The sequence below is a fragment of the Eretmochelys imbricata genome, chromosome 5, assembly GCF_965152235.1.
Source record: "Eretmochelys imbricata isolate rEreImb1 chromosome 5, rEreImb1.hap1, whole genome shotgun sequence".
Classification (NCBI taxonomy): Eukaryota; Metazoa; Chordata; order Testudines; family Cheloniidae; genus Eretmochelys; species Eretmochelys imbricata.
The window spans coordinates 89,734,477-89,760,796 of NC_135576.1; the positions used below are offsets into that span (position 1 = coordinate 89,734,477).

Below are 26,320 nucleotides of genomic sequence, written 5' to 3' on the forward strand. Positions count from 1 at the left end.
CCAACATACCTATGCCAGTATAGTTTCCATAGGGTAAAAACAGCCTCAAGCCCCAATCCTGCAACTGACTCAGTAGGCAAACTTCTGCTCCCATGTGGAGGCCTATTGACTTCCTGGAGTTCCAGGATCAGGGCTTGAATGATAGAGATAAATAAGTCATACTAGGAAAACTAGAGGATGAAATTAACAGAAAGCATAACAATATATAAATAATCAACTCTAATAATAGAGCAGGGAGGACATTTCCCATATGCTACTTCAGTCTGCCGTAACTCCCATGTGTGACTATATATAACACACACACACACAAGACAAGGAATGATGGTGCTCATAGAAATATAGGTTAAATTTTTTTAAAGTGTTGTGCCCCAAGTTAGGTTGCTAAATCTATTTTTAGGCACTTCAATAAATGTCAGTATTGAACAGCCAGCAGCAACTACTGAAGTCCTTGTGTGTTCAGCACTTCTGAAAATCAGAACTTTTAGGAGCCTAAATATTATTTATTATGAGTAGTGCCTGTGTGCTAGACACTGTCGAAACATGTGAGGGAAAAAAAAAAAAAGGATTCCTTCCTCAAGGAGCAATTTATGGACAAACATGTAGAGTGTGAGGCTAGGTGAATAACAACAATTTATATACAAGTCAACTTGATTCCTAACACAGCAGAAGTGGGTCCGATGCAGACAGGACAGGCCTTGCAAGCAAGGCCAGGGAGGTTGTACCGTGCAGAAGGATTGCATGGAGGGCATGGAAGCAATTGTATGAGACTCTGATAAATGAAGGAATGAGAATGGGAGCACTGGTGGAGCGAAGGAGACAGGAGACAACACAAAGCTTGGCAAAGGAGGATAAGTAGGAAGTGACTTGAAAGTGTAGACTTATGGATTAAGGAGCCTAACTCTGGGCACTGTTTTTTTAAAATCTTGACCATAAATTTTGTAGTGGTGAGGGTGGAGAGCGGTGGTGTAGTTTTCTTCTATGTACGAAATTTCTCTTTTTCTGTAGATGAATGGAAATAGTATTGCTAATGTGGCCACAAGTGCATGTACTTTGCTTAATGAATTAACTCAGTTTATTTTTTCCTAAGGAGGTAAAGTAGCTAGTACACAATGGATATTAATGGCCATAATGAAATTTGCAACAAGCAAATTCTGAGTCCCAAGAACTCTATTATTTTAGGGGAAATAATTTTGGTTTCGATTTTGTACTTTAACGCAAAAGGGAGCTAACTCTTTTTCTTCAGATTCTCCAAATAAATTCCAAAAAGCCTGAGATGTTGAGCCATACTCATAGGTGGTGTGTAAAGACTGTGTAAGTTACACATTTACATGGCTGCAAGGGAGTTTAAACAGGTATACAACTTAAATATGTTGAAGGACTCCAAGAAATGGCAATACAGAGGAAAAGCAACTAATAGAAAGTTGTACAAAGCGATAAGTTAGAGGACCTCTCTCTATACATGCTCAGGCTAGGCTGCCTGTGTAAGTTACCCCAGGGTAGACTCTCTTACATCACCTCTGAATCTGGCACCATCTAAGTTCATTTTCAGCGTACAACAAACTGGTATGGTTGAATATTAAACTTCTAAAAGAAGGGGTTTGCAAGGGAAACACCAAGAGATCATTAGTATGAGGGACTAATATCACTGGCAAAGGATCAGGCATAATAATACAGGCAGCTCTCCTACATAAATGCACCTCTCTGCTTACTTGCAATGTTGCTTATGGCTGTGCTGAGGTTAACAGTGGTTTTGAGATATACTAACATCTAAGGCTTGAGTTATATTTCAATTTTTTGCTGGTATAGGTCAGTCAGGAATGTGGAAAAATATCACAGCCTTAACTGACATAGCTATGCCAGCAAAACCCGAGTGTAGATGCAATTATACTGGCAAAAAAAGTCCTTTTGCCAGTATAAGCTGTCTCTCCAGGAGTGGGGATGGTGAAGTTTGCTGGTATAGCTCTACTGGTGTATCTATACTTACAAAGCCTTTTCAGTGACAGCGACAAGGCTGAAGATGAGTTCATCAATAATTTACCTGTGGCACAATTCTATAGCTGCACTCATGTCTCCAGACAGAAGACTAGTGCACTACCCCACTGTATCACCTAGCCCCAGAAGTGTTATACACCTAGGTAGTAAATTAAAAACCTGTGTTAAACATCTTACTTTATACAAAACATTCAGCTTCCAAACTCTGTGGATAATGCAGAACTTCACAAAAATAATTATATATTGCAAAGGCAGAGACAAAATACAAACATTTACATATTTTTAAAGTACTAGAGCTCTCTAATTCACCCAGTGATGCAAAGTGGATTTAGAAAAACTGCTATCGTTAATAAAAAGGGACGTTAACTAGTGTTTGTTCCCCCTACTTGCCAACTGGACGATAATAAATAAGACTGGGATTCTTCTTTTTATGATGACTTGTACTTTCTATTTTAGTCTCCACTGTGCAAACAAAAAGGAGACTAAAGGGAAAATTGCTTCGTTTGTTGTTTTTCAAAAGAAAAGTGAATCTAATCTATTGCACAGAAGTGGCATTAAAAAAAAAATTTCCCCTCCCAGAGTTCTGGTATTTTAAGACATGATCTTGGAAGGTGCTGAAAGCTCCCATTGCAATCAAGTTGAAGGTGCCCAGATTCTCATAGGAGGGGCACAGCTCCTGTAGGATTAAGCCCTTAAATAATAAATTTTTTGACAACTTGTGGGTTAAAAAAATATGCGTGCACCCAGGAAATAAAAAATGAAAAGGATGCAATAGGCAACAGTTTATTTGTGTAAAAAAAATCCTTTAAAATTTTACTACGTCTTAAAGATTAAGGGAAAAATAATACTATCAATATATATATACACATACAGTATATATGTATATACACATATATTGTACCATTAAAATTACATGCTTTTCAGAACAGAATGGGTCATGTTCCTTCACATCAATTTTAAATTTCTGATTGCAATAAACCATGCTTCCTTTTTTTAAATCTTCAAGTACAGGAAATAAACAAACCAGGATCTAAAAGTGGAAAACTATTTGTTATGCACAAATGACAACTGACAGCTATACAATTATTATTCTGCAGTACTCAACATTTTATGCGTGTCTTGGTGAATTCTACAACTCTGAAGTTTTACCTGAGATGTGTGGACATAATGAAGCGTGACTGTAGGCTTAACAGATTTTTTCACATTATGGTTCGATTGAAATCAAAGCTGATTGAGTATTATGCATTTGTACACATAGTATCAACACGAGAACTGTTTGTAAAATAATGAATTTATCTTTACCAAATGTCTTAAAGCTGCAGGTGAAACAAAAAAGGCAAGCACCACTTGCAATGATCAGCATGCAGACAGTGAAACAGAGGTAGCATTTTCTTATAACTTCAGCAGAATCACTCAATTCAACCACACTCTCTTCTGCAAAAGGCACTCACTTTTTTTTCCATTTATAAATAATATGGTGTTAAATTCCAGCAAATTGACCATAAATGGTGTCCCCCCCCCTTACAAATGTAAAAAAGTTAAGCAAAGAATATGATGAAAAGATGAAACAGGGCATAACACACACATTTTGGATGATTGTGCACCTTTCTTCCTTTTAGGAAAACTGAGTTTCTTTAAAAAAAGATTATAGTACATCATCCAAAAGTTAGACTTCCCAGTTAAAATGGCAATATTAAGCAGCACATTGTATATCAGAATAGAATTGTAAAACACCAGAATTACACCAGCCTTTTAACAGCTAAAATAAAAAGCAACAGTTCACAGTTAAAAGTAGAAAGATTATTCACATAAAAGGTGGTGATAGGGAGGGATAAAGACCCTTCGATATAGAAGCTTATAAATTAGTATGTCTAGAACCTCATATTGTACCTTTTACACTTTCTGCAGTTTGAAAAGATACTGTCCATGCAAAACTTCTGTTCTTACCGTGACACTACTGAGCTAATTGAATTGTAAGATGTCCCACTGTTACAACTTGAAGCATAGGCCTCTTGGCCATTAGCATCTAAATTCATTTTGAATACAGATGATGCCTTCAATAAAAAGTCTGCTGCATCTCTGCGGCCTAATTCCCTCAGTTTAGACATTAGGATACCTACAGTGCTCTCAGGGCCATTGCTCCATTCCTGCAAAAGGGCATGGACTGGGCTTGGGAGAAAATCATTTTGAGTTCCATTGTTTGTATTGTATTTTGCAACAAGATCAGGAAGGCCCAGGTTCATAGCCAGAAGGCACCAGTCCTTGCCCATAGGATCAGGTGGATCCAAAAGTCGACTAAGTTTCCTCCTTGTAAGAAGATTCAGATCAGAAGCATGAATATCCATTCCTAGACCTCCCTGTGAGTAGATGTCCAGACATCCAAAGCACAATAAACTGCTGAAGCTTTCTTTATAACCACCCATGGTATTAGTCAATGATGTCTCCTTTTGGCTTTGTGCCCGGAAGAAGTCTCTAGGCTGGTAGACCATTACTGGTTCATGATGTTCCCTCAGCTGCTGAGGACTAAGATAATGTTTCACAGTCAGCAGGCCTGGTAATGTTGTGGCCATTAAGTTATCAATGGTGCTACAAACAGAATCCAGAAGCAAGCAGCACTTGATCTTCTCTGTTTCCAGTCCTCTAACTTGAACTTCAATACCCTGACCATGGTTGACCAGCAACACTAAAAGCTCAGCCCCGCGATTCACAATCTTTGATCCATTTACCCAGAGACGTATATCTGCATCTCCCTCTGCATTCTGTTGGTGAATCCACCGACACAGATTCACTTGAACTTTATGGAAAATTCCACAAGGGAATGGGGTAAGGTGTTCCACAGGAACAATTCTAACACCACCATAAATCAGAACCTCATCCTCCTCATCTGTCCAAGACCTGTGAAGACTGTCAGTCTTGATCAGCGCTGGAATATCCACCATTGCTCCACTGCTAAGATCTCTAGCACAGATATCCATGGCATCCAAAATCTGTATCAGTTCTTCCACATCACTGTCTGATACCAGGCGCTGGATGTCCTCTATGGTATACCGACCTCTGTAATGATGTAGGGCTTTGGGATTCTCCACTGACAGGATTTTCCCCAGGACGTTAGAACAGAGCCAGCGAGGATCCAGGAGCACAACATCTTGGACAGTTTCACTCTGCATGATGTTTATCTGCTCAGAAAGAGGAAAATTACAAATTATATCTTGTAAAGTACAAGTCTACAGTAGAGCTGCTCTTATGGCTTGCTGACTCACCAGTCACATCATTGATTTACAGCTGTAGCAAGATAATAGTGCATTTCCTTCCTCTCATATTCTTAAAACAAAATCAGGATCCAGCTCTTGTTTTATTGACAAAGCCATCAGAGCAATGGCTCACTAAGATTTTTTTCAAACTATTTTAGCAGAAATCTTCTTCTGCACTTCCAACAATTTTCAATGGACATAGAAAATATTCTGGCCTAAAATGCAGTTTTTCCTCATTTGCCCTGGCCCTGATAGCAGCTGAAAAGGGAACAGCATTTTTGGCACAGTTTCAGAGCTTCTCACATTCAACTCTTAAGCCACCAGATATGTAAGAGTCAGGATGTCACATTCAAAGTTCATACCTGCATTAGTCATTTGCTTACACGGAATTTAATGTTGGTAGAAAACAAAAATCTAGCCACAGAGAATAGAAATATAGGACTGGAGGTATAGCTGAAATTAGCAGGAAATGATATGACCAGCAAGGAAAGCATCACAAGCCTCCTTAACAGGTATGCAACTTTGAGCAATTGAATGCTTTGCCATGTCACTACATACTACAATAATGTAGCTACAGCAAAGTAAGCCTATGAGTAATTGTATTAGCTATTATCTCATTTGAAGTTCAGCATTTTATTTCACCCCTTTCCTGAATATTTATTTTATTTGCTTTTATAATGAGTATAGTCTAACATAGAACTCTTTCTCTTTTAAAGAAAGAAATGTTCAATGAAACAAATACACAGGAGCCATAAGACAAAAGATAACTGAAGTCTGTATGGGTTGATTTGCATTGAGTATGTTGTCTTGGAATGGGAAGTTGAGGAAAGAATAATTAAGGAATTTTGCTGAGAACACAGCAAGATTCTGTCAAAACAGAACATTCTGAACTACCTGGAAATCTCAGGTTTTAATAAGTTAAATATCTTGTTGTTCAACATTTTTCTGCTGTTTAATTCATTTAAACAAACAATGTGAGCTAGAAATAATCTGCTGATTCAGATTTCTAATTTTAGAAACAAAATCTGATACCAGGATGGTGCAGTCACTGCTTCACTCCGCTGCTGTGAAAGCTGGCCCATCACTTATTACAACCCCCTTTTATCCGAGGAGTATCTGTCTGTACATGTTTGGCATAAATGGCTTCAGAGAATGCTTTTCTTTAACCAAATCTGAAAACAATTTATTCAGCCATTTTAACTCACATTTCACATTGAAGCTGCACTGTGGATGAACAACTAAGGGCTTGTCCACATAAGGAAGTTATTCCAGAATTAGATATAGTGTGAATTCAAACTGCAATAGCTATTCTGGAATAGCTCCCTTTGCGGACACTCTTATTCCATAATAAGAATGCCTTTTTCTGATTTAGCTGAATTCACTTTGGCTTTCTAGACTGGGTGTGCTGTTAAATGATTTTTTTTTCTCCTCCACAAGATTTCCTTTCATGCTCTACCCGCCAGTTCCTCCAAGAAGCTTGATACATTTTCAATTCAGTATCCTTATACTGGAAACCACTCACAGTTCACACAAACTAACTGGTTAGGATTTTCTTCTTTTTTTCCACTGAATTAAAGAAAAAAGTAATTAAAAAGGTGCAGAGAACACACTTTGCTCCTGATGGGTGAAACTCAATTGGATACTGTGTAGAATCAACAATCTGAATTTGTTTATGTCAAAGACAGAATGCAAGTAAAGTCACTACATAGTTATGCAGTTTGAAAAAAAATTACTTACTTCTCCTATGCTGTGCAACTGCTGGGCTATATGCCGTAGATCATCTTCACTTGATAATGGATTAAGCTGATCCTGTACATCATAAACAAACTGCTGCAATGACATCAGCTGGTTGGGTCCATTAATTTTTCTCCAAGAAGGGAGGGTGGAAATCATTTTCTCACACAGGTGAGTCATAGGTGGACAAATCTAACAAAAGTACAATGGATGTCAATTTGTAGTTCTACCTCTACTATGCTGACAAAAACTGAATTAAATTGTTTAGAAAAAGAGCTACTGCCAAAGACTTGTGTATTCCACAGCTGCAGAATTTGCCACAGAATGCACCCGGATGAAAAATTGTACTCTAGAATCTAAATTTTCATTAAACACCAATTTCTAGCCACCATGACTACAAAAGTATAAGGGGGCAGTCATGTTAGTCTGTATCCACAAAAACAACGACGAGTCCGGTGGTACCTTAAAGACTAACAGATTTATTTGGGTATAAGCTTTCATGGGTAAAAAACCACTTGCATCTGAAGAAGTGGTTTTTTTACCCACGAAAGCTTATGCCCAAATAAATCTGTTAGTCTTTAAGGTGCCACCGGACTCCTTGTTGTTTTCATGACTACAAAGACAATCTGAAAGTGAACCAATTAAGTGCTTTCTTGCCTAATCTGCGCACAACTTGAAACAATGGTTTTCTGTGGTATTAACTGCCCCACTCATCTGGGGATTAACTGCGAAACCAAAAAATAGTTTAAAATATCAACAGTTAATTATTTCACCGCTGATCTTTTTAGCAGAAACACACCACTAAGGAGTTTATCATGAAATCCCAAACCACCTCCCATGTACTAGAAGTACCAATAGCTCCTCATCCCCACAACTTCTACAATGCAGTTGTGTGTTGCAAGTACAAAAAACGGTAGTTAATTGAAAAATAAGAAACTTTGGGGCAAGCATAACATAGAATGAATTTAATATCAAAATAAATAACACCCGTGTTACAATGCCGACTGCATTTTACAGGTTCATATTTAATTAATAATAAAACTCATTTTTTAAATGCAAATGAAGTGGTTGAAGAATTAAAAGCCTGTTGCATCAGAAACTAAGGCCACGTCTACACTACAGAGATTAAAAACAGCACAGATACGGTGCCATAGCTATGCCAGCATAACCCTGGAGTGTAGATGCAGCCCACACCAACAGAAGGGGTTTTCCATTGCTGTAGCAACACCACGTCCTCCAGCATTCTTGTGTCAACCCAGCTGTGTCTACCCCAAGAGCTAGGTCGGCATAGCTCTAGTGCTCAGGGTTGTGGGGTTTTCATATCCCTGAGTGCTGTAGTTATGTTGACCTAAATTTTAAGTGCAGATCAGGCCTAAGGGAACACTGCTGCAGAAGTTAGGTCAGTTTACCACTGGGTACGTGATCCCTTGGCTACTGCCCTTTTACCTAGCTAGAAACTGCAAATATATTTTTCAGAGTATGACTCTAGGAAAATTATCAATATATATCTGATTAGCATATTTCTGAAATTACATTTCCATTGGTTCAGATAACAGTTAGCTCTGCCGTGGTGTTCTTTAAGTAACAGACAATCTACTTGAACAGCAAAATATTGGAAGTGTCCATAACATTACTCTGTAATTTATTTTAAGAGAAATGGAGTCACTGAAGTCAAAGCTGGGTCAATTATGAACTGAAATCACAGCTTTAAACTGACAGTCACAACTTTTCCATTTTACTCCCCCACCAAAAAAGCACTAATACAGTCTCAGATTCACTGACTGACCATTTTAAATGTGGGAGAAGGTTTATGGTAGATCATCCTCTGACTCCTATGACACCTCTCTGGGGTCTTCATTCAAGACACAAGCTTTTCATAAGGAATTGTTGGCCCATTATCATTAAAATTGGTGCAGCTGTCCCAGCTGTGATAATCTCACATAAAATAACATATTAAAGTCACTACAAATCATCAATCATTATCTGAGGAAATGTACAGCTTACTACTTCATGGTTCATTACTGGGAATTGGTGGGTCAGGGTCTCTTGGCTCCCATGGAACACACATGAGTAGCAGCAGGAGCTGAGAATCCATATCTATACTGGGGATATGTAGGATTATTTTCCCTTTGGTTAAACTGAACTGGTGCTAACACAACTGGGAATCTGGTAACTGGACCTTTTTTCATCACCACGTCTGTTAAACCTGCTGTACGACGCAAATCTAATTGACACACTGGTAAAATAGCTCCAGCCTTCAGAGACTTGCCTACTCTTTAGCTCCCACTAAAGCGAACACTAATTCAACTGAACTGGTGTTAGCAACAACGGGAATTCTTTAGAAAAATCCTCTGTGTAGACAAAGACCGACTTATTTCAGGGACAAGAGGCTGTGAAACTGTTTTGTAATTGAATTGCAAGCTTTAAAGAAATTATCAAATAAGAAAACCTGGGACTGAGCTGTTAGGACTGAGGTAATGTAAAGACTGTGAAACATATCAGAAACCTGTGGTTAAAGTGAGTTGTAGCTCACGAAAGCTTATGCTCAAATAAATTTGTTGGTCTCTAAGGTGCCACAAGTCCTCCTTTTCTTTTATTAAAGAGCCAGTAACTCAGAGGGTTAAAGAACTTTAATGATTATAATAAGCCCTTGTGCTACTCAATGCAGGATTGAGTCCAAAGTACCTTTTAAAGCCACACAAATTAAAATATTTAAAAAACAAAATATCCTTCGAACTTACAAACCCCACCTCTGATAATAAAAAACAAGAGAGATATAATTTACTCTTGGCTATTTATATTGCTTGGTGACTTTCTGCATTTCTCTCACACTGGACAATAAGAATAGAATCAATAATTTCTAGCCAATTAGATTGTCTGATTCACATGGGCTGAAATGACACTACAATGTTTGGGTTGCTACACGACGGGCATGTTTAAAAAAAAAGAAAAAGCTTTTCCATTGGAATTTAAAAAAAATCATGGAGATAGTTTTTATAAAAACTGATTTTTACAAACTCAATTTTCAGCTGAGTTTGTCCTAACAGTGTCCCTTTGAAGAGAGGAAAAACTGCTTTCTTCCTATTTCCTTCAAACCCGAGTGTCTGTAGGCTCATTATCAACTGAAAGTGTCTCTGAATTAACCACCAGAGAGCGTTCAAATAAAGAAACTGCATCTATTCTTCCTGAACTCCATGGTGTATGTGCCCAGCCTTTGACGCCCCTGAAGCAAGAGGCCTGTAATAACTTCCCCATGCAAGTTTCCTTCAAAACCAGAATTTCACATGGAGTTCTAGGCCTAGGCCTTCAGTTAACTACTCACAGAAATGATCTGGCTTCTTAATTCTTGTAGGTGATTTCGAAGAAGCTTCATATCTTTAGAGCCAGATGCTCCAGCATCCAAAACAAATAACTTGTCCAAAATTTGAAGATCATTTCCAAACCTAAGAGAGAAACAGTCAGTACTTATTTATTAATTTCTAGTCCCAAACCAAATTTTATTTTAATTTACCCAACTGTAAATTTGTTATAAATTGTGTAATAACTCTTTCTTTAGCTTTAAGGGACTCATGAAAAATGGAATGAACAAGAATAGTAAGAAGTTAAATACTGGATATGATGCACAATACTAAAAGCAAAACATAGTATATTAGTAACTAATATTTTATTCAAGATAACAGAATTGTTGAAAGTAAAAGTTACTCTTTCATGTAAGCACTGGAAAAGAGGTCTCCACATATATTATAAAAAGGGAATTACAGCAGAGTCAAGGGATAGCAAGTAGACATACTAGCTATATGTACTGCTATAAAAGTTATAGCTATGATTTGTTTTTAATGAGTTCAGCTCACTTGGTGGTTCTTATCTGAAACAGTTCCACATTTATATTTGCTTTTAGAAGCATAGCAATGAGATATATTTATTGACTGAAACTCTAAGGATTATACACAGGTATCTATTGTTCAATTTCAGTAGATCAGGAAATTGCCCTAACACAGTAATACTAGAAATCTGGGGGATATAGCCCTAGACTTTCTCCTTACATCCTCTTCCTAACAACAGACCCTACTCAGAAGACCTGCAGGGTTCCTCATATTATGGTATTGCTGTGAATTGTGTATAGTTTGTGTTGGAAGACTAGTCTGTGAAAATAGCTAATTCTGAAACCAGCGCTATTCTCCCTGCAATTCATAGTGGTTGGCATTAGGACTTTCCAACATCTAAGGACACTTGGTTCATTTTCTTTTTCGTCCATATTGCCATGCAGCTCTTTAGAAAGTTGTAATATACAATACATCTATGAGATTTATTTTTGTATACTAGATATCTTAATCTTAATTTAAAGGATGAAACTCCATTGTGTCTGGGTATTGGAGCATTGATAAATAAAGTCACCTATTTTTCTCAGACTGCTACAATACTTAAAGGTGTGAAGCAACCTACTTCATTTAAAACCATCAAGTGTTTTCCATTTTTGCACATTATACTCCGAGACCATTTTCAATATAAAGCAGCAACTAAAACAAAGTACTGCATTTTCTTTGCTCCCATACAGATCAATGAATGTTATTTTGTAAATAATACGTAACACCCCAAATCAACAACCAGCTTTGGCATTTCCACGCTTTAATCCTGGATTTAAATTAAAAAAAAAAATGCACTGCTCCTCTTCTCACCTGTTTCTGATTTCTTTCAGCAATGACATGTCTTTGTCATATCCAAATTCTCCTCCAACAGGGCGAGGAAGGTTCACAATGTCAGCATGGGTGGCCACCAGGACAACATACAATGGATTTTTCAGCCTTCCACCAAATGCTTCATGAGAAAGAAAAATACACACCCGGAGTACAATAATTTCAGGAAAAGTGCTCTTACTGTACCATAAGGCAGAGATGAATTTTATGTTCCTGACATACCGGTCATTTTTGAGAGTACACTTGCCATCTTAAAAACGTAGTCTTTAAATTACACACACAAGTGTGTAGATTGTTTGGTTGATGTGATTTGTCTATAGCCCATAAATATGGATGGCTTGCCCTTTCAAATAATATTAGAAATACTGATACTATATGGCACTCTTTCTTTCTTCTTTTTAAACATGATAAATATCACTAACACCACCAACAAATCAGCTATAAACTATGAAACCATTTTGGGAATGACATTTAAGTCAGTAATAGCAACTACTTGCAAAGATTCTTGGTAATTCTTTGGATGCTCTTTAGTACTACAGATGTGAGTTAGAGATGATTATAAGCAGAACACAAATGATCTACAACATTCATACTGTGGTATGAATGCAACTGTACAGTACTTACACAAACAATGAACTCTCACTTAGGTGAGAGTTAAGAAGGAAAGCCTGGGAGATACCATGAAAAGAATGAGAAAAAAAGAGAAAGATACAAATGGCATATGAATGAGGTGATAGTACGTAACACACATTTATACAGCCTGTTCTCTAATATACTACCCAGAAAAGAATAGACCGTTGGTCAAGTTTTACAAAACATGGGTCATATTCTGTGGTCTTTACTTCATCCTCATCCTGGCAAAGCCTCAATTAACTTCAACAGTTTTGCCTGAGTGAAGACTGAAAAAAGTCTCCAGAATTTGATCAATTTTGCTTAAGCCACACAAAAATACCCTTTTATATGTCTAGTGATTCAAAATTAGTGTTCTGTGGCCTGTGAAGCAATATACTATACTGCAGCCAGCACCCTGTTTTCTGGCTTTTTATGACGGACCATTGGAATGGGCGAGGAAAGTATTCCAAAGCTTTAAGATTTCTCTTAATATACACTGCTACTACACTTTGTTAGGATAGTTGAAGGATTTCTTATAAACTATTAGCAGCAAGGTCAAGTTGAACAACTTTGTTAACTACTGTACTATAGTTAAATGGACATAACTATTTAAATATTGCTAATCATTTTGCAAGAAGAACCGACGAAGTTTAGTTCTATATTTGGCTGAATCAAATTTGGATTCTAGCAACTGCAGGAATATTCAATCAATAACTTAAAAGCTTCAATATTAATTTTTGGCAAACTTCTGAGTCTATTATCTCTGTTACATAACTACTTGCATACTAGCTTTTTTTTAAAACTCAAAATGAAACTGAAAGGCATGTGTGTGTCTGAACTGGAGGAAGGCAAACTAACATTGACCTGTAGTAAGTTAATAAATAAGGAACATAGAATATCGCCTGGGCTCTGAGATAGTGCATTTAATATTAGCCAAAATATCAATAGGACATAGGGAACATTCAGCTCTAGATAAATATTTTGATATGCCTGCCAGGCAATTACACAGTGATTTTATCACTTCATGGGTTTTCTTTTTCCATACATGTCTAATCGTATCCATTGGCCTGAACAGAGTTTTGGTTGATGAAGCCAAGACAGATCCCTGGGCTTGGTTCTTCCATCAAACTGTCAGCGTGTGTGGATGAATGCTCCACTGCAATAAAAGCTAAATAAATTGGTATAAACCAAGAATAGGTGACCTTAATCTTCTTTAAGATATAGTGATCAAGTCAATTTGTTTGACATACAAGCAATTCCAAACAGCACAACCAGCTAGAGTATTAAACTAGAGATCTCATTTAAAAACTGAACAAACCTTTAGCAGATGTCAAGCAAAATTCACTACAAATATTGGGCTCCATCCACACCAACACTTAAAAGGAGTTAAGCTCATTTAAAGTCTAAATATAGTTCCAGCTAAACAGGTCTGAGCAGCACACGCAGAAAGTCAGCACAGTTTTAAAACACAATTCTAACATGATTTAGACCCATCCACATTGGCCAACCCAGCTAGTGCTGGAAAGCAATTTAACTGAGGTTGGGTTTAAACAGAATTTAAACAATGTTTCCAAACTTGGTTTAAAGACCCAGTGCACTTGGAGCCTGTATGTAGATAGACAGTACACAAGAATGTCAAAGTAGTTCTTTGATACAAGAACTTCAGTTTAAGGGGTTAGGGAGAAATTCAGGAACCATGCAAGGCTCTCCACAATATTTAAACGCAACCTAAACAATTTTAGTAGGGTTACGTGCCTATGGCCCTGTTTAGACCCTCTGGTGTGAGGGAGTAGTTCACCTCTATACTGAACTTTGTTTAAAGTTGATTTCAGTAGGATGCAGGAAGATGAACATACAACAGGACTCAACAAAGTTACAGGGAAACACAAACTTTTTTCTTTCCTCCACAGAAGGCATATAGACACACAGCATGTCATACCTATGGGTTCCTCAACTGGGACGAGTGATTTCAGGAAATTAAGCCAAAAGGTCACTTGGTTTAACTGGATTTCATAAGGTTCTTCAAGACTGAAAAGCACGATGTGAACTGCGGTGGGATCATTTGCAGCAAAATAATCGTAACAGCAGAAATATACAGGGTTCCCAGAGAATTCCCACACGCTGAAATCACCAATTCCTGTAAAAGGGGACAGATTGATAAACAGGTCAAACTTCTTTAAGGAACTCTGTTCTTTTAATATTGGAGGCAAAGTTTTTCCAGGGCTGACATCTGGAAGCCAAATATAAGTTCCAGGAGTCACAGACACTGTGCATTATAGATTAAATGAGCCCCGGCTTTGTACAGAAATTATGGATATTAAATCCTTCAGAAAACAAAACAGAGCACTAGATATTAGAGAAACAACAGCTGCCATTCCTTCTCTTGCCCCTGAAAATGCAACTAAACATTTCTCCAATTACTTCTTTGTGATGTACGATATCTGGTGTCAAAAAGAGAAGATAAAAGGGTTATTCAGAAGACAGCCCATTTTGGTTTATAAAATTGAAACTACTGCCAAATCAGAGTGGGCTTTAAGAATCACCTCTTACTGCTAATTACCACTTAAAAACACTAGCCCTGGTGTGCTGTTTTCTGACATCTATTTTTGCTGTAGATGAAAGATGTGTTAGCTTCTCACAGTCTCTCTCTTAATCTGGCTGAAAGCATATGCACTTGTACCATCTTTACGTAGTAATGATTTTATAGAGTAATAAGATGATTTTATAAATATTATAGAAAAAATAAAAAATTGGAATAATCATCTATGCTATGATTATTTACAATTGAATAGTTTCTACTGACAGTCTGCAGTACAGCTTTAATACATTTTAGAAACTAAATCTATTACATGATTGTGCTGAAAGAGAATAACTGGACTAATAACAAGTGTTGACTATGTGTCAAGTTGCTCATCACACATGAGAAATGTTTTACAGTATGTTGCATTTACAAATATATTCCCTGAACCAAGATTAAAAGCTTAAGTCCCATTTGACCCTGGAACAATTGATATGGTAGGTAAAACATTAGCCCTGTTTTGAGTTTCACTTGAGGGAAGATCAGGTCATCTACAATAGGACAAGATGATGAACAAAAAGAGTTTCACGTGTAAGGTCTTCGTGGCAAGGACAAAGTCTAATGACTATGCACCCACAAAGAATTATGCACACCTGCGATGACATACAAGTAATGAAGATTCACTTCTGGTCCAAGACCTTTTGTGCTGAGTGGTTTAAAAAAAAAAAAAGTACCTATAATTGATACATAAACCAGTCAATGTATGTGGTGTCTTTATAATGTGCTTAACTTCACAGGGCTTTATGTAGGTTTAATCCAGAGGTGGGCAAACTTTTTGGCCTGAGGGCCACATCGGGGTTGCAAAACTGTATGGCAGGCTGGGTAGGGAAGGCTGTGCAGGGAAGGCTGTGCCTCCCCAAACAGCCTGCCCTCGCACCCTATCCACCGCCTCCCACATCCCGCCCCCGACTGCCCCCCTCAGAACCCCCAACTCATCCAACCCCCCCTGCTCCTTGTCCCCTGACCGCCCCCTTCCGGGACACCCCTGTCCCTAACCACACCCCCAGGAACCCACCCCCTATCCAACCCCCCACCCCACTCCCTATCCCCTGACTGTCCCGACTCCTATCCACACCCCCTCCCCCTGACAGACCCCCCAGGACTCCCATGCCTATCCAACCCCCCATGTTCCCCGTCCCCTGACCATTCCCCCCCACCCCAGAACCTCCACCCCATCCAACCGCCCCCTGCTCCCTGTCCCCTGACTGCTCCCCGGGACCTCCTGCCCCTTATTCAACCCTCACCCCTCGCCCCCTTACCATGCTGCTCAGAGCACCAGGAGCTTGCAGCCCCACCGCCTGGCTGGAGCCAGCCATGCTGCCACATTGCCTGGCAGGAGTGGCGGGCCAGAGCACTGGCAGCGTGGCGAGTTGAGGCTGTGGGGAAGGACGGACAGTGGGGGATGGGCCGGGGGCTAGCCTCCCCAGCCGGGAGCTCAGCAGCCAGGCAGGACGGTCCTGTGGGCCAGATGTGGCCCGCGGGCTGTAGTTCGCCCACCTCTGGTTTAATCTCTGCTTTAAAAAGATACGCACTAGTGGATGTGTTCAGGGTAATGCTTAAAGTAGATTTCAAATTCAAATATTTAAAACAAGTAAAGCCACTGTCAGTCATATAGAATTAACACACATAAATTCAATTAATTCATTACCATTCAAGTAGGCATTTTGAATGTCGATGGCCTTTGTAGACTGGTCATCTGCAGAGCAGTGAGAATGGTGAGATGGTGAAACGAATGCTTCTAGCATCCCTTTGGTAAGGCCTGGCTCAAACATCATGCTTCGACTTCTCACGCTAACATTTTCACAGCCGGGGTAAAGATTTGTAATGCTCACTGAAACTGAGTCATGAAAAAGAAGATAACAAACCATGAAGAGTTTAGAAAAAGATCATTTCAAAATCATGTGCTGGGCATAAAATTTGATTTAAAAAGATCTGTTCTTCAAACAGACACCCAGTATCAGCAGCTGGAGCATCAGTAGCTGTGAACAATGTTTGTGCTCAAGATTCAGAACCAGAAAATACCTCTTACTAGGGCTGATTCGGTACCTTAGAATACCCTGTCTTGGCAAAATGGTTCTGAGAGATCGAATTATACATAATAGGCTTTAAAAGAAGGGGATGAAAGAGGCAGAGAGAGGAGATAAAAGGAAGCGGAAGATACTGAGAACCATGGAAGTGTAAGAAAGAAAGCACACAAGGAGGTGGGAATAAGGAAAACAGAAAGTAAGAGAATAGAGGTGAAATACAATGTGTTTGATTAACATTGTTCAACAGACCTTCTCCAGTTTCTCTCTGTGCTGAGATTTCCCCCAAGTTAGAGACATGTTCAGGTTTTCAATAACTGTTAGACAATTTCTAATGTGCTTGGACTCAAGAACACCCACAGGTTGGGCAGGTACTTTAGTTTCTATATTATCCAATGATAAAGTAATGATGTGCTAGAAGTAAGTTTTAGTGGTGTGAAAGGGCAAATTCTAGGTTCCCCTTATAGCACTGTTAGCCTGTAAAACACACACAGGTGGGGTCAAAATAATGGAAGTGACAGAACACAGTTTGTGAAAATGAGGGTTCATCCGTTAGAGCTTTTCTATACACAGAAGTTGTATTGCTTTAATTTGCCATTATTAAAGCACTACAACTCCCTCGTGTGGACATATTTATAGCTGTATAAAGGTGCTTTATATTGGTATAAAGAAAAGGAGTCCTTGTGGCACCTTAGAGACTAACCAATTTATTTGAGCATGAGCTTTCGTGAGCTACAGCTCACTTCATCAGATAGCTATTCCTGTGCAGCTATAAGGTATACCCGTATAACTTTATACTGATATAACTGCATCTACAGTAGGGATTGTGTGGCATAACTATTTTGATTTAAAAAAAATATCAACCCCCTCCCCTAGTTACAGGGGTACAAAATCTCTGTGTAAATCAAGTTAGATTCTGAAAGATCAGCCCAGAAAGAGAAAGACAACCACAGAGTAGTCTTTACGATCAGTCAGCCCCCTCTATTAGACAAATCAAAGAATTCTTCACCCTTCACCAGATATTGAAGTTACCATTATGATATACAGATTTTAATATGGAAACAAGTTGTGCGTGAGATAACTCAGCAGTATAAGTACAGTATCACTATACATTTGCCACTTATATGATTTTCAGAGTATTCATGTAAATACTTGATAAACACAAGCTTTTAATGAGCTATATAACAAACACATAATCAGATGCACATTATAGTGTAACTACTGTAAGCGTCCATCAGCTCAGGAGGCTTTTTTCTTATCTCAAATATTAGCAGTAACAACAATGTACATTTATTTAATACTTTTCAACCAAAAAAACCAAACTAAACCAAAAAAAGCCCAGGACGCTAAAAGTGCTTAAAAGACTGAACATAGATTAAAATGAAACAATGTTAGCACAACATTATGGTTTTATATTTTGTGTGTATAATGTTAGGAAATTCATATTTGTGGGTTTTACAGTAATTATAGGCTTACTTCTTTTTGCATACAGTATTATGTATTGCTTTAAGTTGTGCTCATCTGATGCCTCATACAGCATGTGCGTGTGTATATATTAAGTAAGGTCATTCTTAGTTTTTTACTTAAAGCAATACTGTGTACATAATACCATATATAAAACGAAGCAATTTCTTCCAGAACTGGGGTAATTAAATAAACAAAGTAAAAAGATTTTTCGTTGCTTCATATGGTTACATGGGACTGAGTTTTTGTATGCAGTAGCCTGTGGTGATATGTGCAAATAATCCCAGGCCCGTATCTCTCTTGTTCATATGGCTGTGTTTGATTTTGAAAACCTATTCCCACTGGTTTCTAACATTTAAAAAAAAGAGAAAAAACCCCACCCCCCTCCTTCCTGTGCTAATTCCAGTAGATAATATGCCTGCATTTCTTGATAGATAGTTTAATCTCCTTGTGCAAGGACCTATAAATTGAGATTAATGGAACAGAGCATTTCTTATCTATTTCCGCTCTACTCTCATTAAGTAATTCCTGTGTAATATGTGAAAGCTTCTTTCAGTGATTCATTGATCATTCATATATTATATCTTTGTGCCAGAAACCTTTTGGTCTGTTCTTTCACCAGAGTTCCTATCCTTGGAATAAACTGACTGAAGGTTGAGCAAAGATGAAAGCTGTTACTATATACTTTTTCCTAACATGGTCAGGTATTACCTAAAAATTATGGTAAGTGATAAACACGTAATTATTTATGATTACTTCATTAATTATGAACCAACTTAAAAACAAAGCTTATCTAATAGATAAAACAACACTTCTACAGCATCCTTTCATCCAAGGACCTCAAAAAGCTTTTAACCCCCAACAACCTCCCACACACTATCTCCCATCTAACAAAGAGGTATTAACAGGGATGAATTCACTTATTACTTTAGTACAGCCACTTCTAGGGTAGAATGCAGTAGTTGTTGAATATCACACAAACAGTTTAGGACTGGAAGTAGATAATATCATAGCCTACTGAAAATGTTCGTTGGCCAGAGACGACCAATTACATTTTGCCAAAAATTAGAATTTGGTCAGGACACAGATTGAACACCTTTACATTTGCAAAAAAGTTCCAGAATACTTGCGACAAGTGGTCAGGTCCTCTACTTTCCATCTCATCTGATGCAATAAAAGTTTCTCTGGCTAATCTTGTATCTTTCACACTGACTGTTTCATCCTGCTGGCCAGGAACCAACAATAAAAGACATTTCTCTGCATTGGTTTCCTAAAATCCATTCTCCTAATCTTTACTTTTAGAGATCAAGCCAACAGTGCTTCACATATAGTTATTAACAAATTTATTTGAGCATAAGCTTTCGTGAGCTACAGCTCACTTCATCGGATGCATCCGATGGAGTGAGCTGTAGCTCACAAAAGCTTATGCTCAAATAAATTTGTTAGTCTCTAAAGTGCCATAAGTACTCCTTTTCTTTCTGTGAATACAGACTAACATGGCTGCGACTCTGAAACATATAGTTATAAGCACTAAGATAGAAATAATTATTCTCTTACTTTAAATGCTATAAAACCAGAAGCCTTAAAGTGATACCTGATGGTTTGGTAGACAAGGGTGAAGGTGGAAATCTGGTTGAATTTGTGGAGGAAAGCCTTGGTCTTCGTCTTCTAAAAAAGCTCCTTATTAGACCACACTTGAGAGATTCCACAAGAGTAGTTTTCCCAGATCCTGAGTGTCCAAACAGCTTAAGTTTTATTCTTGGCTGTGGGTTTTGAGTAGGTCTAAGCTGTTGGATAAAAAGTCCTCTATGTGTATCCTAAATCAAACAAAATGCAGAAATTAGATCCATTAATTACCATGCAAAAAAAATCTCAATAAGAAGCCTAAAAGCTGCGTTTTCAGCTTAAGCACAGTTTGAAAATACTCTGGGATACACTGTCCTGAATAAAGTGTATTGGAGGGATTTAGCAATGTGCCTCCTTACATTCTGGATCAATTTATTTGGTATCTTTAAAACGGACATGAATAGAAGAGACCCAGAATGCTTGATCAGCACTAACTTCAGCTGTTCTAGAACAAGCAGAATTATTTTTGAGCATTACTGAAAAATATAAACTTGCAACAATTTAATTCAAATAAAACTAGGTGAAAGGCACTTTTAAGTTTTTATTTAAGTCACATAATTCAGATAGCATTGTTACTATGGAACAGCAGTGTAAAGTACTGTGCTACTTTCTGGGGACAGAAGCAAGTTTTAAAGTACCTCATTCTTTTGAAATTTCATTACCCCCATTCTTTTTTTTTCTGCAAAGGGAGGTATAAAACAGACATTCACTCTGTTACTTTGTTATAAAGTTAGGGGGCAGTAGGAGGCAAAGAAAGGCAGGTAGGTGAAACACTGCACTTTGTTCCTGCTGCATCAAAATAAATCCCAGGAACCGGCAGTAAAATGTGGCTTAGCTCTAACATGAAGAGAGGAAACTAAAAAAAAATGAGTCCATCAACCAGAATTTAGAAGTCAAGGTTGAAATGCAGAAAATCTGGGAATTTTTCCAATTAATAGCCCTAGAACTGTTCAGAAGAGAACAGATTCCAATAAGCCCTGATTATATCTACAGTTTTTGATGCACCATCACTGCAGTGGAATCATTTTGTCCCAAAGATTGAGAGGAAGGGTGGAGGGGGAACCAAGAACCACAGACCACATCTACACTACAGGGACTATAGCGGCACAGCTACAGTGCTGTAGCTATGCTGGCATAATCCCATGGTGCAGACAGCCTATAGCCATCACTGTAAGAACACCGCCTCCCCAAGCAATGGAGCATTCTTCCAGTGATCTAGCTCCCTCTACACTAGGGTTTAGGCTGGCAGAGCTGTGGCACTCAAGAGTGTGGATTTTTCACATCCGTGAGTGCCAGTTACGTTCACCTACATTTTACATGTAGATCAGGCCTCAGTGGGTACATCGACACAGCAAAAAAAATCTCCCACAACAGTGAGATTCAGAGCCTGGATGTACAGATCTGGGCTCACACTAGGGCACTAAAACTAGTAGTGTAGACGTTCCCAGTTGGGCTGGAGCTCACACTCTGAAACCTGGAGAGGGGAATGGGTCTCAGAGCCTAAACTCCAGCCTGAGAGGGAACATCTACACTGCTATTTTTAGTGCTGTAGCACAAGCCTGAGTCTGCAGAACAGGGTTCAGACTTGGTGCCACAGGTCTTTTATTATTATTATTTTTCTTTTTTGCAGTGTAGAGCCAGCGTCCTGGATCCTTCACCCACAAGGCTTGGTAATAGTACTGTGACTTGCATATGTATGTGTGTATATATATTTGCAATACAATAGTGGGTATAAGTTATAGATGAAACAGACACACACACAATATTGAAACATTTTGTGGTTACAGCCATCATAGTTATTTTAGTACAATATTTCTCCATCATAATTCTAAGCTTGTTTTTTGTTTCCCTTTTCTCATCTTCAATCAACTTTTCCTGTGATTCTACTGTGTGCCTTGGAGAACCCTTTCTTATATAATGCTCTGTTTGTTGCCTCCCAAAACCTTTGCTATTAATTTAGGAGTATTTCCCCGAGACTGTTCTTTTCTCTCTCATTTTGCATTCCTCTTTTTTCTTTCAGTACCCTCATTTCTTCTGGTTTTCCTTCCTCCCCCACATTCAAAATGTCTCGAATCCCACTTATGCTGATTCTTTTCTTCCCCTTCCTCCCTAGAAAGCCTTCATTCTTGCCTCCCTCTCTCCTCTCACCCCTGCACACATTCCAGTATCTGCTTCTCCTCCCTGGAAGACATGGGGTCTTCCTCCCTGTGCAAGCTCTGACCAGTGCATCCAGTTCCTCCTCCCCAACTGGGAGCTCACTCTCAGCAATCACCTACAGTGCTCGCTGCCTCCTCCCACTCACACACCCAACAGCTTCCAGAGACTTAGCTACCGTCACTCGGGGAGGCGGTGTTGCTACAGTGATAGAAAAAATCCCTTCCATCACTGTACGCTGCATCTATACTACGGAGCTATGCCGCTATAGTCCCTGTAACGCAGACATGGCCTAACTCACCCATTGCCTGATGTATCTCCATTCCTAGGCTGTTAAAGATCCATGCTGGTGGGGGAGGAGAGAGAACCACCATAACCTTTTTCCTTCTCCCTCTTGCTAGCTACAGGAGCTGGGGCCAACTAATCCGTCCTCTTCTTCCCAGCTGGCAGCAAGGAGCAACTCAGATAAAGCTGCTTGGCAGCTTTTCCAACAGTCTGAGTGCAGCTCTTGCCCTTGCATTGCTCCCACTTAACAGCTGAACACAGGGGAGTGAACAGGGAGCAGCTGAGCCTTCCCCATCCAAAAAAGGCCATTTAGGGGAGTGGAGAGAGAAATGCAGAAAGGTGGAGTGAGAAAGGAACTGTTTTCCTCCCTCTCCTACCCCCACTGGAAGTGAGGGGGACATATCCTCACAGTGACACCCATGCTTCAGTGAATATGTAGGCTCAGCAATTAAAAAGAGATGTCTATATCTTTAAGAAAAAATAAATTAATACTAGAAGCAGAGTCTCAGCTGACAACCTCAACAGAAGTATTACATCTAATTTTGCTCCTCTCAGTCTGGCAACTATTCATTAAATAGTATTGCTAGACTGCAGATTTAGGGTCCTATGTCATGAGATTCTGAGCACCCACATTTTCCCATGGGAAATCTCTGGCAGGTAGGGCCCTTGGACAATCATGAGATATGATCCCTTTATTTTTGTGTGGAATCTATGAGAAAAACAAAAAATAAAAACTTACACACTCACTCTATTACATCATAGCTATGTCACACATCAGCCAAATTAATAAGATTTTTTTTACCTAATTATGTCACTGAGCGGTTTTGTAATGCTTTTTAACTAATGCTTTTGATGCAGGTTTTATTTTCTCATCATGTGTGTTCAAAATGCTACCCCAAACTTTAAAATACCAATAATGTCACCCAACGCTCCCCTCACCTACAAAAAACCCCCACCCTCATACATCCAAATAGATAGCCAGGCATTCCCACCTTTTTGAGCCTTGAAAGAAGACTGGCTACATGTTCATGCTGCTCTGTTCTAGCGAGGTCTTCTGCTGTTTTCCCATCCTGTTAAAGACAAGTTATTAAGTGTAATCGCTTCCTTTTGTCTGCAACAGAAAAACACGTGCAGTGTAGCTCAGTTCTGCTAATGGCAGTAACGGAATAAAATTGCTGTCACAAGCAAATGGATTAGAAAAAACAGCCAGGATTACCCCCTAAACTGTAGTCCCCTAGTTTGTTTAATCATCCAAAAAAAGAAGAAAATTCAGAAAAACAGCCACTCTTTTGCAAAGGGTATCATGACATAACAGTAACAGGATGCTTTGGATTCAGAGGCTTAGAGCAATGCCAGTACTCCCCTCTTGAATGATCATTCTTCACTCTCCCGTTTAAATATACAGTATGTTAGTGGATGGTAGAAATATCTATATACATATTACATACCACATACAGTTTTAAAAGGCCACCAGAAGGACATGCATCAGAATATTTATGACTACGTAAAGCAGGTAAATTACGTTTATTAACATGTAAGCATTGACAGTGGTGAATTAGCTACTGGATCTAGGTTTTCAAAAAAACAAACCGTGTATGGCTTACTTCATCGGATGCATCCGATGAAGTGAGCTGTAGCTCACAAAAGCGTATGCTCAAATAAATTTGTTAGTCTCTAAGGTGCCACAAGTACTCCTTTTCTTTTTGCGAATACAGACTAACATGGCTGCTACTCTGAAACCAGTTTATGGCTTGTGATTTAAATAGCTTCAGCAAGTTTTAAAGGAGAAGCAAAGCTGTCTTCAGCATTCTGCTCTTGACATTTAATTACCTGTGTTTCATAGGTCAGCAGTTTAATATGAAATGAGTTGTAAGAAAAATTGCTTACTTCCTTTACTCTCTTAAGACTATATTAATGGTACTGCTTTTGTGCTGTGTTTGATGGCAAAACAACTTTATTTATGATTCGATTTAAACTTGTCCTTTTTCTACTTTGCCGTGTTTACAAAAAATTGTTGGTAAATTAAGTCTTTTGGGGTTTCACTCTTTATTCCCATCACATCCAGTCCTTCATGACAAATCTGCATTGTCATAAGTAGCACATAAGATGATTGACAAATTATGGCTTTCACATCCTTAAATCTAAAATAAAATAAACTTCATTGTATATGTGCATTTTCTTTGTTGAAATAAAATGTCCTTGTCTATGAAAAGTCAAGGTCTACTTACAGGAGACATTTTCAGGCCCCCATAACATTCAATTTGAATACCACAACTTTAATAACTTCAGACAAGGTTGTTAGAGATTCAGGAACAGCAATGTATCACTATCAGGAAAAAGCAGGAATTGAAATTGACAACAAGTGGGTAAATTTAAAATTACCATTTTCTCTGTAAATCTCTTCCTCAGTTGCATAGTTAGCTGCCGCTTTACCCAAACAAATATTTGAATGTCTAATACTTTCCTTTTCCTCTCCCTGTCAGCTTTTTTCCTCTAGGGAAACCTACTTTCTCTCCGACCATCCTACACCATCTGCTGTTTTGGTCTTCTGTTCTCGTTGTATGAGGGGAAAAAAGCAGGTCTAGTGGTTAGGGGGCTCTCGGATTCAGGAGACCTGAGTTCAACTTCTGGCTCTACCACAGATTTCTTGACCTTGGGCAACTCACTTTTTCTGTGTCTCTGCTCCCCATCTATATAATGGGGAAAATAGCACTGCCCAACTTCACATGGATGCTGTGAGGATAACAGCATTAAGGATTGAGAGGTGCTCTGATACTGTGGTAATGGGGGCCATACAAGTAGTTTAGATAGATAATTAATCCATTAGCCAATCCTCACACCACCTCTGTGAGTAATTATCCTGCTTTTACACATGGGCAAACTGAGGGAGGAAGGTCAAGTGATTTGCACAAGTGATGTATGTACGGAAGGGATGCAGAAGCAAACCAGTATCCGATCCAGCTTCCCCTTTGCTCTGGAAAAGACTTATGAATGTGGACTGAAAACCTAGGAGTCAGTGATGTAGTGGTGGGAGTCTGCTATAGACCACCGGACCAGGGGGATGAGGTAGATGAGGCTTTCTTCCGGCAGCTCACGGAAGCTACTAGATCGCATGCCCTGATTCTCATGGGTGACTTTAATTTTCCTGATATCTGCTGGGAAAGCAATACTGCGGTGCATAGACAATCCAGGAAGTTTTTGGAAAGCGTAGGGGACAATTTCCTGGTGCAAGTGCTAGAGAAGCCAACTAGGGGGGGCGCTTTTCTTGACCTGCTGCTCACAAACCGGGTAGAATTAGTGGGGGAAGCAAAAGTGGATGGGAATCTGGGAGGCAGTGACCATGAGTTGGTTGAGTTCAGGATCCTGACGCAGGGAAGAAAGGTAAGCAGCAGGATACGGACCCTGGACTTCAGGAAAGCAGACTTCGACTCCCTCAGGGAACGGATGGCCAGGATCCCCTGGGGGACTAACTTGAAGGGGAAAGGAGTCCAGGAGAGCTGGCTGTATTTCAAGGAATCCCTGTTGAGGTTACAGGGACAAACCATCCCAATGAGTCGAAAGAATAGTAAATATGGCAGGCGACCAGCTTGGCTTAACGGTGAAATCCTAGCGGATCTTAAACATAAAAAAGAAGCTTACAAGAAGTGGAAGGTTGGACATATGACCAGGGAAAAGTATAAAAATATTGCTCGGGCATGTAGGAATGAAATCAGGAGGGCCAAATCGCACCTGGAGCTGCAGCTAGCAAGAGATGTTAAGAGTAACAAGAAGGGTTTCTTCAGGTATGTTGGCAACAAGAAGAAAGCCAAGGAAAGTGTGGGCCCCTTACTGAATGAGGGAGGCAACCTAGTGACAGAGGATGTGGAAAAAGCTAATGTACTCAATGCTTTTTTTGCCTCTGTTTTC

The 26,320-nt window shown here is 39.1% G+C and overlaps 1 protein-coding gene across 4 annotated transcripts in view; it reads right to left on the bottom strand.

Annotated features, from left to right (window-relative positions):
• Positions 1–2,759: 2,759 nt before the first annotated feature.
• The window catches only part of DAPK1 (death associated protein kinase 1), a 125,193-nt gene continuing 101,632 nt past the window's right edge, over positions 2,760–26,320 (bottom strand). For all 4 annotated transcript variants that reach the window (XM_077817494.1, XM_077817493.1, XM_077817495.1 and 1 more), the window contains 8 exons: positions 23,407–23,484; positions 19,944–20,166; positions 16,510–16,698; positions 14,223–14,420; positions 11,654–11,792; positions 10,300–10,420; positions 6,981–7,169; positions 2,760–5,168 (listed from right to left, as the gene is read on the bottom strand). In XM_077817494.1, coding sequence (XP_077673620.1) covers positions 3,936–5,168; positions 6,981–7,169; positions 10,300–10,420; positions 11,654–11,792; positions 14,223–14,420; positions 16,510–16,698; positions 19,944–20,166; positions 23,407–23,484 — 2,370 coding nt within the window. In that variant the 3' untranslated portion in view covers positions 2,760–3,935. The remainder of the gene's footprint in view (positions 5,169–6,980; positions 7,170–10,299; positions 10,421–11,653; positions 11,793–14,222; positions 14,421–16,509; positions 16,699–19,943; positions 20,167–23,406; positions 23,485–26,320) is intronic.